Source organism: Macaca fascicularis, chromosome 2 (assembly GCF_037993035.2).
Source record: "Macaca fascicularis isolate 582-1 chromosome 2, T2T-MFA8v1.1".
In the NCBI taxonomy this organism is placed as follows: Eukaryota; Metazoa; Chordata; class Mammalia; order Primates; family Cercopithecidae; genus Macaca; species Macaca fascicularis.
This window is the reverse complement of record NC_088376.1, coordinates 158368666-158383377: the sequence shown is the minus strand read 5'-3', so window position 1 is coordinate 158383377 and position 14712 is coordinate 158368666. Positions and strand designations below refer to the sequence as shown.

Below are 14712 nucleotides of genomic sequence, written 5' to 3'. Positions count from 1 at the left end.
CCAAACCCTTGACCCTGAGCCTGTCTTCGTATAAGAGATTTCTCTTTCCCCAGAGGACATCACCAACCATCTGCCCACATAAAGGTTCAGCTGACTTTTTTCTACCCACTCACCAGCTCTGTAAGAGTTCCCTTCCTTTTCTCTCTCAACTCAGTATCTCACTAAAAAGGCTGAATGTCGCTGACAGTGAGAAGGTTTGCAAAAATCCTAACTTCAATTAATCTCAACACTGATTCCTGAACAGGCAACCCAATAGTTTAGGCTTCTCTATCCAGCAGGGCCATCTTACGCTCTTCTTTTGTTTCTTATTTTCAAGACAATTAAAATAGACAAAATAAAACATTTCTCAACTGATGATGACTTGCAGCTCTTTCTTGAAAAACTCATGGTGCAGACCATACGATGACAACCACAACAACAACAAGCTTTACTGAGTGCTTGCAGCATTGTGCTAAATCCATTTCTGAGGCACTGAGCATCCCTGGTCAAACCTCCACCTGGCACCCTTGGCCACTGCTCTTTGAAAATAATAAAAATTTTAACTTTGAAAAGTTCACTGATACAAAAAGTCCCATTTAAGCCTCTGAACACGCCCATGAGGAACAAAGGTGACAAAGACCCTAAGATGCTGAGAGATGGAGTAACTTGCCCAGGGCCTCCGAGCTAGGGACAGAGGCAGAGCTAGAACCCAAGAGAGCCAGCCAGATCCATGATCTTTCCACTGCTATAAGCTTCCCTGGAGTCTACATAAACCATCTACAAACAGTTACTGCCAATGGTTTCCTAGACCATGGGATAGAAGAAAACAGCAAAAAATCAGTGAAATGTGAAAAAATCTGCCCCTTCCCAATAGCATAATACTTTCCAATTTAGCCACGTGCACATCCAACCCTTTGACATTGTAAGGCTTCTAATATGCAGAATATTCGATGACAAAAGTGGTGAACTAGAAACAACCACGGGTTTGTGGTTACCAAGACCTGGGGCTGAATCGATTCACCACTTACTAACTGAGAGACCTTGAGCAGGTTGTTTCCTTGTGTGTAAAATGAGAGCTACCTGGCAGGGCATGGTGGTTCATGCCTGTAACCCCAGCACTTTGGGAGGCCGAGGAGGGTAGATCACCTGAGGTCAGGAGTTCAAGGCCAGCCTGGCCAACATGGTGAAACCTTGTCTCTACAAAAAAAAAAAAAAAATTAGCTGGGCATGGTGGTGCACGCCCAGCTACTAGGGAGGCTGAGGCAGAAGAATCTCTTGAACCGGGGAGGTGGAGGTTGCAATGAGCCAAGATTGTGCCATTGCACTCCAGCCTGGGTGACAGAGCGATATTCCATCTCAAAAAAAAAGATAGCTACCTTAAAGTTAGGTCAAGTGGTTAGCACATAGTAGGTATGCAAAACTGTTTATTTGTATTACATTATAAGTAATTATATTACCATTTCCTTATATTAAGCAATTCTAAGGCTTGCAGGTTCCGAGGGTCACAAAAAAAAAAAATATCCACTCTAAAAGTTTGTCCTTCCAGAATGCTACAGACTCAAATGGAATTTGCTGATGGGGAAAAACACTTTTTCCTAAAAGTGGCGTGTTTCCTGAGCAACTTGCATTCACTAAGGAGTAAATCTACCAGCATCCTCCTAGAATAAACCACAGCATTATTCACAATAGCCAAAAGCTGAAGACAACCTAAATGTCCATTGACAGACAAATGAATAAACAAAATGTGATACACCCATACAATGAAATATTACTCAGCCAAAAAAGGAATGAAGTTCTGACATATGCCAAAACATGTGTGAAACTTGAAAACATTACACTTAGTGAAATAAGTCAAACTTCAAAGGACAAATACTGGATGATTCCACTTATGGTAGGTACCTGGACTAGTGAAATTCAGAGTCGGAAAGCAGAGTGGGCAGCCACTACACCCTGAATGACTGTAATTTCTGCCATCAGTTGCTCCCTGATTTAAACAAAATTTAAAAATAAAAATAAATGAAAAATAAAAATAAAGTAGAATGCCGATTACCAGGAACCAAGGGAAAGAGAGGATGAGGAATTAATGTTTAATGGGTATAGATTTTCTGTTTAGGACAATGAAAATGTTCTGGAAATAGATACTGCTGATGTTTATACAATATTGTAAATTTACTTAATGCTGCTGAACTGTACACTTGAAAATGCTTAAAATGGTAAATGTTATGTATATTTCACCCCAATTGTTTAAAAATAGCAAAGATCTTCCTCTGTCCACAGAGCCTATCCACAGACACATCAATAAGAACATACTCTGCTTCCTGAGGTCTGAGCCTCACCTCCCCATCACCATCTCGTGACTCTGTTCTCAGCCTGGCCTGACTCACTGTCCCATTACTAACAAGTCCCACCTCCTCCATGGGCCTTCCTGATCCCAGAGCATCTAGCCCTTTCTGTGGGCAACTCACCGGGCCGGAGGTTCACAGCAATCTCCTGTGGTGTCATCTGAATGACGTCCCAGCCCGCAGAGCCCGAACCCTTGCTGCTGAGGGGCAGGCTCCTCAGGATATGGAAGCTGCTGGCTGGGCTCTCTATCTCACCTCCACAGCCATTTCTGACAAGGTTGGCCCTCAAGTCACACCGAGAGGTGATGGACCGTGGGCTTCCGAAGTCCTAGGCAGGGAAAAAGAGGAAGAGAGTAGGAGGTGGTCAGGATGTCTCCCGAAAACATGGCATGCTGTGGCTGCGTCTCCATCCGGTTGACCTTAAATTCTCTACTTTCCATTTTCATTGTCTCAAAGTAGAGGAAATGGTAATCCCTATTCCAGGTGCTTCACCAAGTATTGTAAGGATTAACTGAGCTGCTGGATATTAAAGTATTTTGTAAACTGTAAACACATAATAAAAATGTTCGGTTTGTTATTTTGATGGTTAAAATGTTCCTAACTGCCTACATGATAAGCAAGAGAAAGAAACAGAAATGATCAAAAGTTGTATAGCTAAAATTTTTTAAAAGTTGTTATATATTGCTGGGCGTGGTGGCTCATGCCTGTAATCCCAGCTATTTGGGAGGCTGAGGTGGGAGGATCGCTTGAGATCAAGAGTTTGAGACCAGCCTGGACAACATGGGACCTCAACTCTAAAAATAAATAAATAAGTAGATGAAATAATATATAGTTAAATAAATAAGATGACATATAAGTGGCTGAGAAGTCTTCCCTTGGGCATTCAAGAGTTAACCTTTAAGCTGTTCACTTATCATCTTTCACTGGCATTGGATGCTGAATAATCATTCAGGAGAACAACGTGGCAGTGCAGGTCATATCCACTGACCCAGTGCTCTGCTCCAAGAAACTTATCACAAGAAAATCATCTAAAGAGAAAGGAGAAACTCTTTGTGATGTATATGGCAGTATTATTTGTAATATAATCTTTAAAACTTGCAAACCTAAATCCTTAAACCATAATAATAACATAGCATATCACTTCAATAGATGACAGTCATTACAAATAATTATGGGAATTAAGAAGAAATTTAAAATCTTTACACTAAGGAAGAAAAAAAATCCCAGAATATAGAATTGTATTTATTAGGATTTAAAAGAAAAATTTTAAATGAGGTGCTATAATAAAGTGACGAAAACATTTTTGTTTTTATCTTTGTTGTTTGATAACAACACATTGATAGGAAAAGTCTTTCTTTGGGTTTGGGAGAAAGCTGGACGTCAGAACAACTCAACCTCATTTGGGACAGCAGGAGGTTAAGGTATTAATTTTTAAATGAAACAATATACTTTGTTATAAAACATGAAGCTTCCCTGGTCATTTCCAGCAAAGGGGTTTTTAATGGCAAAGCAAGCCCAGGCTTCTCTCTGAGCACCTTTTCACTGGTGAATGTAAAAAACAAGATCCTCCCCCGCCCGCCTCCCGCTCTGGCAGGCTGGAGGCCAGTGCTGTCCTATGAGTCTTTCTGGAGGAGTTAGGACATTGGTCTCTTCCTCTTCCCTCTGGAACACTTAGCCAGAAGCCTCACGTGAGTCAGCATCCCTTGACCACTTTGTTAGAAGCCAGACTGCTGGCAGAGGCACAAAAATCAGAGGAATGCACCCTCCCTCAAGGTCTTAGATATCCTAGAACTATCCAATGCCCTTTAGAATCCTTGTAAAATTCAAGATTAAGAAGTCAGCCTGGTGTGGTGGCTCACACCTGTAATCCCAGCACTTTGACAGACTAAGGCAGGAGGATCATTTGGGCCGGGAGTTCAACGCTGCAGTGAACTGCGATTGTGCCACTGCACTCCAGCCTGGGCAACAGAGCAAGAGCCTGTCTCAGAAAAACAAAAAGCAAACACAAAAAAGAACAAGAAGTCAAGAAGATACTGCAGTGCTTTTAAATAAGTAAAGCCAGAGGTATTGTCCTAAGCCTATGGTATGTTTGTTTGTTTTCTGGGTTTTTCTTTTTTAAAATAATGATTTTTTTATTTGTGCACTAAATCCCCAAGGATCTTGCCTGTCAACAACCTCCAGGACTACACCAAAGGTGTAAGTGGCTCCATAAAGATTTGTTGTGAAACAAGGTTAGAAAAATGAGTTTTCTGGCCAGACATGGTGGCTCATGCCAGCATTTCAAGAGGCTGAGGCGGGAGGATTGCTTGAGCCCAGGAGCTCCAGGCTGCAGTGGGCTACGATCCTTGCCACTGCACTCCAGCCTGAGCGACAGTGAGACTTTGTTAAAATAAATAAATATATATATACACACACACACACATACACACACATACACACACACACACACACACACACACACACACACACACATATTATTCTGGCCTTACATTTTTTTTTTTTTTTTTTTTTGAGACAGTGTCTTGCTCTGTCACCAGACTGAAGTGCAGTGGTACAATGTCAGCTCACTGCAACCTCCGACTCCCTGGTTCAAGCGATTCTTCTGCCTCAGCCTCCTGAGTAGCTGGGATTACAGCCACGCGCCACCATGCCCAGCTAATTTTTGTATTTTTAGTAGAGACAGGGTTTTACCATGTTGGCCAGGATGGCCTCGATCTCCTGACCTTGTGATCTGCCCGCCTCGGCCTCCCAAAGTGCTGGGATTATAGGTGTGAGCCACCGTGCCCGGCCTCTGGCCTTAGATTTAAAAGCAGAGCTTTCTAAATGGGGTTCCAGGTGGTCAAGCTTGACTCTCATATAGCAGTTCTAGTGAAGCAGTGAGAAGAAAAACACAGGGTTTGGGAAAAGGAGGGGTAACAACCTGAGGGCCCTGCCAGTTTGGTTCTGCTGTCTTGAGCTGTCTGAAGTAGATGTCTAATTAGCTTTCCAGAGCTTGAAGAGCTCAGCGACTTGCCTGCCCAGTGCTTACTCTGCTAGAGAATCTCTGAATTTCTCACTGGCGAACTGAGCCTTGCTATCCAGCCCCTCTGCTTCTGACGACCTGACTATACTTGGCCCAGTTCTGTTTGTCAAGGTGCACCTGTTTTGATCAGTCCAGTGCACAGCCCCACCACCAGGGTGGCAATGGAAGCATGGTCAGTCTCCTCAGAGTAATGGGAACCCCTGACACACTTCCTATGGGTCTGGACCAGCTTACACTCTGGAATAGACCAGGACACAGAGCCAACCTGCTTCACCTAAGCAGGAGGCAGGTGCACAATTCCTTTAGGTTGGTCAATGAGATGATCCCCCCACTGCTGGGATACATGCACTGGCAGTGAACTTCATCTGAGCTTCCCAACATCCTGCTCAAAGGGATTTTTGATGGACACTACCCATCATTGATCAAGGACTTGTACAGGGCCAAATGTATCTGCTGGGATCATTAGGAGACTTAAAGTCCAAATCATATTTCCCAGGCCTGAAGAACTGTGAGGCAGCCAGATAAGTGCCGATTATAACCCTAGTTGTGTCGTTGGCTTTCCCAAGTGCACACTGTAGCAGCTCTGGGGCTTCTTTATTCTCCAGGATGTTAGGAGCAAAGCCCTCTTCATGCCCTTCATTGGCAGCGGCTTTCCCATGTTTCTCCTTAAAAACATTCTTCAGCTAAGGTTGTGATAAATCTCAGCTCCAGTGCATACGAGGCTTCCCTGAAGTTAGCTGCTTTAACAACAAGAATCATGGGCTCCTGCACTGTCACCTGGTTGCCAGTGTGGAAACCACTATTAATCACATTAAAGCTGCAACTTGCAGGGTTGCACTGACTTCGGAAGTGCAGACCGAGTCAGCAACGTGATGGTACAAAGGGAGTCCTATTCTCAGTAACTCCAGCTTTATAGACAGCAAAGGATACCCCATATGCCATGTGGACCAAAGTTAGATTTCTTCTCAGTGCCATGCATCTCTATTATCAGTTTCAAAGTTCGCTTTCTTGCTACCTGGGTCAGGCCATGTGGTTTTATTGACATGCTCAATAACTTTGAGACATCTTTACCTATATATCGAGTCCTGTCATTATTGTCCCAGAGCTCTAGGGACTCAGAGCCACTAGCTGAGGCACCACGGGGCACGACAGGTCCGAAGAAGCTTTTGACGGTAAGACAGCTGCCTTAACACGGAAATTCCCCCTAAGAGGTGAAGATCTCTTTTGGCACATAGTCCAAAAAATTGCTGTGACTAATTTCTTTTGATTGATTTATTTTTGACCCGATAAGGAATGAGTAAGCATAACTGATTTGTAGCTATAGGTTCTTATTGCCCAAGAAAAGGAACTGAGAGTGCTGCAGACCTCAGCAGAGGGAGTCAGGCCACAAGCCAAGAGCTTCTCCTCTATTCCGTGTGCTCCTTTCTAAGTATTTTTGTTTTTATTTTTATTTTTGAGACAGAGTCTCACTCTGTCACCCAGGCTGGAGTCCAGTGGTGCAATCTCAGCTCACTGCAACCTCCGCCTCCTGGTTCAAGTGATCCTGCTGCCTTAGCCTCCTGAGTAGCTGGGATTACAAGCGTGTGCTACTATGCCTGGCTAATTTTTGTATTTTTAGTAGAGATGGCGTTTTGCCATGTTGACCAGGCTGGTCTCGAACTCCTGACCTCAGATGATGGCCGTGGCCGCCCAAAATGCTGGGATTACAGGCATGAGCCACAACACCTGGCCTAGATATTTTAATTTTGAACAAGGGTAGATGCATATTTAAAGAGAGAAAACCAAAATGACAGAGACCAGGGGCATATCTAGTAATGGCTATGACATTCCAGGTATACAAACATTATAAATCAGGAAAACGTCTCTTAACCTTTAGTAGTTTAAGGTAAAAAAAAAAAAAACAAAAACAAAAGTGAGAGAGAGAGAAAAAAGAAAGAAAGAGAGAAAGAAAGAAAGAAAGAAGAAAGAAAAAGAGAAGGAAAGAAAGAAAGAAAATGTCTCAAGACCTATATTTCTTTCTTTTTTTTTTTTTTTTTTTGAGATGGACTCTTGCTCTGTCGTCTAGGCTGGAGTGCAGTGACACCATCTCAGCTCACCGCAAGCTCCACCTCCCGGGTTCATGCCATTCTCCTGCCTCAGCCTCCCCAGTAGCTGGGACTACAGGCGCCCACTACCATGCCTGGCTAATTTTTTGTATTTTTGGTAGAGACGGGGTCTCACCGTGTTAGCCAGGATGGTCTCAATCTCCTGACCTCATGATCCACCGGCCTCAGCCTCCCAAAGTGCTGGGATTACAGGTGTGAGCCACCACACCCAGCCCTTCAATATCTATATTTCTAAGCTCCAAATTCAATGAATACAGATGCCTCAAATCATAAAGACTTAGAGAAAAGGCAGACTCATGTTTAAGAAAATTCTCCTTCTTAAGCAAATTAATGCAGGCACAGAAAACCAAATACCACGTTTTCACTTATTAGTGGGACCTAAACATTGAGCACCCACAGACATAAACATGTGAACAACAGATACTGTGAACTACAGGGTCAGGAGGGTTTATGGGTTGAAAAATTACCTATTGGGTACTATGCTCACTACTTGAGTACAGTATGCCCATATAACAAACCTGTACGTGTATCCTCTGAATCTAACATGAAAGCTGAAAAAAAAAAAAAAAAGAGAAAGTCCTCCTGACATGAATGACATCCCGATGTCTGATGGTGTAACAGCTTCAGATCCCAGAAACCTGACACTCAAGACCTTCTGCCAGGTGTCAGACATAGCAAGTTCCAAGGGGAAGGGCCCTTGACTGCATCACCTGGTGCCATCCCCTGGCTTCCACAGGTGGGAAATCAGAGGTCCACAAGCCTAAGTTCACCCAAGAAGTTGAAGTTCATCTGGCCCAGGCTTCTTGAGCCCAAATCCAGTGCTCTTTGCAGCATGTGTGTGCCTCCCATTTTAGCCAAGGCCACTGCCAAGTTCTGCAGCAGGAAACTAACTTTGGGCCCACAGATTCCATCCTTCTGAAGGGAGCATTTCTTTGCTGCCCCAAATACAGAGATCTGTTACCTACCAAACATGAGGGATAAATATCCTCTTGCAGAGAAACAGGTACAGAAGCGCCTCAACCTATAGAAGAGGAGGGGGGACTTCATTTCAACAGGGAAAAATGGAAACCTTTTGTTTCTTGAACAAAAGGAGCCCAAGCAAGAAGGATGGGCTTCTAACGGGCCACAACACAACTGCTTGCAGATGCTCCCTATGCTCTATGCTGGAAGAGGTTCCCATACACAAACAAAGCATTGATCCCTGGTCTCCAGAAATGCCCTTATCAAACTCCCCAAAGGGGAAAAGCAGCAGAATGGAAACAGAAACTTGAAGTGTCCTTTGCAGCTTTTTTTTTGAGAGACTGGGTCTCGCTCTTTCACCCAGGCTGGAGTGCAGTGACGTGATCGCCACTCACTGCAGCTGCAACTTCCCAGGCTCAAGCTGCCTCCCCACCTCAGACTCCCAAGTAGCTGGGACTACAGGCAGGTGCCACCATACTCCACTGATTTTTTACTTTTTTTGTAGAGACCAGGTCTCACTATGTTGCCCAGGCTAGTTTACAACTCCTGGGCTCAAGCAATCCTCTCGCCTCAGCCTCCCAAGGTGCTGGAATTATAGGCGTGAGCCACCACGCCTGGCTTTTGCTGCTTTTAGTTACTAAGTGGTAATAATATAAAAGAGAAAAGAGAGGTGTTTTAAACTTAGATTGTTTTTAGTTTGTTAGAACACTGGTGTTTGCAACTTATTGTAGGCCATCATGCTCACTCACCCCATCATCACTGTTACATGGAGGATAAGATGAGGTCTGCTACTTATTGTAATATGTAACATCTGACTCCATATATATTTTATTTTTTGTTTGTTTGTTTTTCAGATGGAATCTCGCTCTGTCGCCTAGGCTAGAGCGCAGTGGCCTGATCTCTGCTCACCGCAACTTCCGCCTCCTAGGTTCAAGTGATTCTCATGCCTCAGCCTCCCGAATAGCTGGGACTACAGGCACCCACCGCTATGCCTGGCTAATTTTTGTATTTTTAGTAGAGATGGGGTTTCGCCATGTTGGCCAGGCTGGTCTCAAACTCCTGAGTTCAAGTGATCCACCCGCTTCAGCCTCCCAAAGTGCTGGGATTACAGGCGTGGCCACCATGCCCAGCTCCCCTATATATTTTTTGCTAATCAAGATCTCTTACCCTGCAGTCAAGGCTAGTGCTCAATGGGTGCTTGGCTGTCCAGCATCACAGTGAGTGCATTCAGGTTCCTCTATGTCAGACCAGACATTACATTATTTGAGTGCCATCCTACCTACTATTGCTGAAGGCTAAAACTCTAAAAAGGCGAGGGTGATTATTTTGGGGGAAAAGACAAATTCTTGTTTGCTTCTGAAACAGAGTAGAAGAGTTGAGGAACTGTAGGTCCTTGAACAAAAGGGCCAAGCAAGAAAGGAGGCCAGCATACCCAATCCCTGGGATGAAGAGGGAAGAAACAAACTGGGAAACAGGCAGAGAACCCAGGGGAGAAGTGGACACAGGTGGGGAGCTGGCTTCTTGCTGAGGCTGACCTTTCTGGCTGGGATACAGCACGGCCTGGCCCCCTAACCAACCATGCCTGCAGCTCCAACTTGGCAGAACCCTCAGGGATGTGAGAAGGTAGCTGATGACAACCAAAATGTGTGTTGTGTGTCAGCAACACACTGCCACGTATACTTCCTGCCTGGGGGATGGAGAAATCCCTCTACCAGCTTCCAATGGACTTATTTAATTCATTGAACAAATATTTATGAAGTGTCTACAATAGGCCAATATTATTTCTTTCATTTAGTCTGACCACAAGGAGATGTTCTTTAAGGAATCTATAGTTTATGTGAGCTGGATTGAATATTGATTCTTTTCATTTCAGTTGGCCCATCTTGCTTCCCAGCCTCTCACCTGTCTCCCTCCTCATGCTCCTACCTCCAATCCTGCTGATGCATTGCTTCTTCTCCACATCTACTTCCCCAGGCAAAGACTGCTCACCCCAGCCCAGAATTCACTAGTCTTCTCCCATGCCTGACCCCATTTCCACGCATCCAAATACTTCAGGCCTCATTGTTCTTCTCCCTGTGGGAATTCAGCTCCACAGTGGTGGCCTTGCCTAACCTGGTCCTTCTCCTGGATTTCACAGCAGCCTGGTACTGCCCACAGCCACACCATTTCACGGAGCCTCATATTCACACCCTGACAGCCTCCCAGCTTCTGCAAGGCCTAAGTGCAATCTCTCTGCCTGTCTTTGCCTACTCTCTTGCTTTCCCCAAACCTGCTTTCTCACAGGGAGCACGGATCCCTAAGCCTTGCCCACTTCTCCCAAACCACTGTCCTCTTGCGAGTGACACGAGCATAAGCTGCCAGTACACTGAGCCCATTCTCCCTTTCTTCTGGGGCACAAAGCTAGAGAAAGTCTCCCAGTTCTCATTGCAGTTAGGCATTGCCATGTGGCTGGGTTTTAGGCAACAGTGTGAGTAGGAAGAATGTGGGCTACCCCTACGCCCTGCCTAGAAAGCATCCACATACTCTCCTCCAGGCACATTCCTCAAGACATCTAGCTGGGTTGTAAAATTTAAAATCTTAGAGGGGAAACAAAATGTCCATTTTAAAAAATGATGGACAAAATAGATCATAAACTGCTGGGGTTTATTGTGTGTTGATACGGTTAGGCTTTGTGTTCCCACCCAAATCTCATGTTGAATTGTAATTCCTATAATCCCCATAATCCTCACAAATCAAGGGAGAGACCAAGTGGAGGTAACTGAATCACAGGGGCGGGTTCCCCCATGCTGTTCTCTTGATGGCGAGTGAGTTGTCCTGAGATCTGATAGTTTTATAAGGGGCTCTTCCCTCTTTGCTTGGCACTTCTCCTTCCTGACACCTTGTGAAGAAGGTGCATTGCTTCCCCTGCACCTTCCACCATGGTTCTAAGTTTCCTGAGGCCTCCCCAGCCATGTTGAACTGTGAGTCAATTAAGCCCCTTTCCTTTATAAATTACCCAGTCTTGGGTATTTCCTTATAGCAATGTGAGAACACAATACATGTGTCTTAAGCTGTCCTGTACAAACAGCACCATAAGTGGCTGAGAAGCAAGTGGCCAAGGCTGTCTAGAACAAGGTAGAAAGTGTGTTGCAGAGAGGCAGGGGCAGCGTGGACAGGCCAAGACAGGCAGTGACCCACACATCCTGGTCTCAGAGTAGGGGAGAGTCTGGCGACTCTGGATATGAGGGCAGAGAGTAAGTCTGAAACCCTCAGGTAAACCATGGTGAGAAAATAAAGGCAAGAGGCCAGGCATAGTGGCTCACTGTCTGTAATTCCAGCACATTGGGAAGCCAAGGTGAGAGAATCACTTGAGCCCGGGAGTTTAAGACTAGCCTGGGTAACATAGTGAGACCTGTTCTCTACCAAACAAACAAACAAACAAAAAATCAAAACTTTGCCTGGGTGTTGTGGGATAGGCCTATAGTCCCAGCTACTCGGGAGGCTAGGGTGGGAGGATCACTTGAGTCTGAGAGATTGAGGCTGCAGTGAGCTATGATCACACCACTGCACTGCAGCCTGGGCAACAGAATAAGACACTGTCTCCAAAAATAAACTAAATGATTAAAAATGAAAAAAAAGTAAACAAAGGCAAGAGAGCCAGTGCTGATGTGGCACAGAGCCAACTAAGAGAGAACCAGCAAGAGCACCATTCAGGGGGTGGTGGGGAAGGACACTGGTGGACTCACACACGATACCTGTGGGAGGAGACGGAGCCAGAAGGCATGGAATTAGGTTACAAGGGATGTGAAATGCAGGGATAAGGAGTGCCCATGCCCACTTCAAGTAAAATAAGGGTAAGTCTTCATGGGACCTAGAGCAGGAGAATCCCCATGGAATGTGCCGTGGGATTCATCCTCATAGGTTGGGAACCTGGCCCTCACTGGCTGTCTACTGGGCAGCAACCCTCAGTGTACACACACATCAAACGCTCATTACATTTTTGATGATGTCCTGGGATATATGGTTAAGAAGGCACCCAGAGACACTTACTCAGTCTTGCTAAGGAGAAGGGGTTGATCAAAACCATTCATGGCCAGGCATGGTGGCTCACACCTATAATCCCAACACTTGGGAGGCAGAGGCAGGCAGATCACTTGAGCCCAGGAGTTTGAGACCAGCCTGGGCAACATGGTGAAACCCCAGCTCTACTAAAAATACAAAAATTAGCCAGGTATGGTGGCACATGCCTGTAATCCTAGCTACTCAGGAAGCTTGGTGGGAGAATCACCTGGGACTGGGAGGTTGAGGCTGGAGTGAGCCATGATTGTACCACTGCACTCCAGCCTGGATGATGAGAGTGAGACCCTGCCATAAATAAATAAATAACCGTTCCCGAACTCTCCAACCTAGCTCTCTAAAACACATCCATGCCCTGGGGAGAGGTCACCCGCAAAGAAGATGGGAAGCTGCATTCCAGGGCAGGGATCATAGGAATTTCTTCAGCTAAGAATGAGGCTTCTGATGAGCAGAGAGGCAGCCCAGTGAGCTAGACAGGGAACCCAAATGTGGGTTGGGGTGATAACAAGCTCCTAGGGACACCTTCATTTACTGTCAGCATCAGGAAGTCTGACTTGTGGAAGTACTAGCACAAGGAAGGAAGCTACTTAAAGTAAAAATGGACCTGGCTTCTGGATTTTCTAGCCACATGTCACTAGAAAATACTTATGGATGACAGTGGCAGCCATTCAGGAGGCTCACCTAATCAGCCCCGTCCACAAGTCCTCTTCTGCACCGATCTCATTTTACATTCCCAGTTATGCTGGAGGGTGGGAACTGTCACCTTCATTTTATATATCAAGAAATTAAATCATGGCAAAGCTGATTGCAACTTTGGTTTTTCTAACTCCATGTCTTTTTAACAGTACTCTTATATCAAATACAAATTCCTGCCAGATTCTTGACTGGATACAGGGTATCCAAGATGAATAAGGCAGTTCAGTTTCTGAAGGAGATGATGATGTAGTTGGTAACAGGCATGAAAACAAATTAAAACAAAACGAGGTTATAAGTGCTAAAGAAGCACAGAGTACACGGAGACAAAAAGGTAGTCATGGCCTGCACCTAGCAGACACACAATAAATAGTCATCCAGTGAAATCCTTTGAGCAACTACTATGTGGTAAGCACCATTCAGGAATACAGTAATGAAGAAAACAGATAGAACCCCTGCCCCAGCTGGGCATGGTGGATCACGCCTATAATCCCAGCACTTTGGGAGGCCGAGGTGGGTGGATCACAAACGAGGTCAGGAGTTCAAGACCAGCCTGGCCAAGATGGTGAACCCCGTCTCTACTAAAAATACAAAAACTAGCCGGGCATGGTAGCACGTGCCTGTAATCCCAGCTACTCAGGAGGCTGAGGCAGAGAACTGCTTAAACCCAGGAGGCAGAGGTGGCAGTGAGCCGAGATCACAACACTGCACTCCAGCCTGAGCTACAGAGTGAGACTCCATCTCAAAAGAAAAGAAAAAAAGAACCCCTGTCCCTAACACTCCAGTGGAGGGAGCTTACATTCTCATATCAAATGGATACACAGATGAATACACAGATGGATGGATGGATGGATGGATGGATGGATGGATGGATGGATGGATAAATGACTGGATAGACAGATGGAGACGATCAGGTACGCAGGTCGTTATGGAGTAGATGAGGTTGAACCGATTCTTTTTTTTTTTTTTTTCTTTTTTGAGACAGGGTCTTGCTTTGTCACCCAGGCTGGAGTGCCATGGCACAATCTCGGCTCACTACAGGTCCTCCTCCTGGGCTCAAGTGATCCTCCCACCTCAGTCCCCCAAGTAGCTGGGACTACAGGCATGCACCAGCACACCCAGCTAATTTTTTGTATTTTTTGTAGAGATGGGGTTTCATCATGTTGCCCAGGCTGGTCTTGAGCTTCTAAGCTCAAGCAATCCACTCACCTTGGCTTCCCAAAGTGCTGGGATTATAGGTGTGAGCCACTGCACACTGGGCCTGAATGTAATGTGTTGTGTTGTGTTATTGTATTGTATTGTATTGTATTGTATTGTATTGTATTGTATTGTATTGTATTGTATTGTATTGTATTGTATTTTGAGACAGAGTCTCACCCTGTTGCCCAGGCTGGAGTGCAATGGCCCAATCTCAAGTCACTATAGCCTCCACCCCCCAGGTTCAAGCGATTCTCCTGCCTCAGCCTACCGAGTAGCTGAGATTACAGGCTCACGCCACCACATCCAGCTAATTTTTTGTATCTTTAGTAGAGATGAGGTTTCAACATATTGGCCA

General features: G+C 45.2%; 1 protein-coding gene across 1 annotated transcript in view; it reads right to left on the bottom strand.

Moving 5' to 3' along the window:
- Positions 1-14712, bottom strand: part of ITGB5 (integrin subunit beta 5) — a 122070-nt gene that overhangs the window by 91763 nt on the left and 15595 nt on the right. The window contains exon 3 of the mRNA XM_005547933.5: positions 2445-2649. Coding sequence (XP_005547990.1) covers positions 2445-2649 — 205 coding nt within the window. The remainder of the gene's footprint in view (positions 1-2444; positions 2650-14712) is intronic.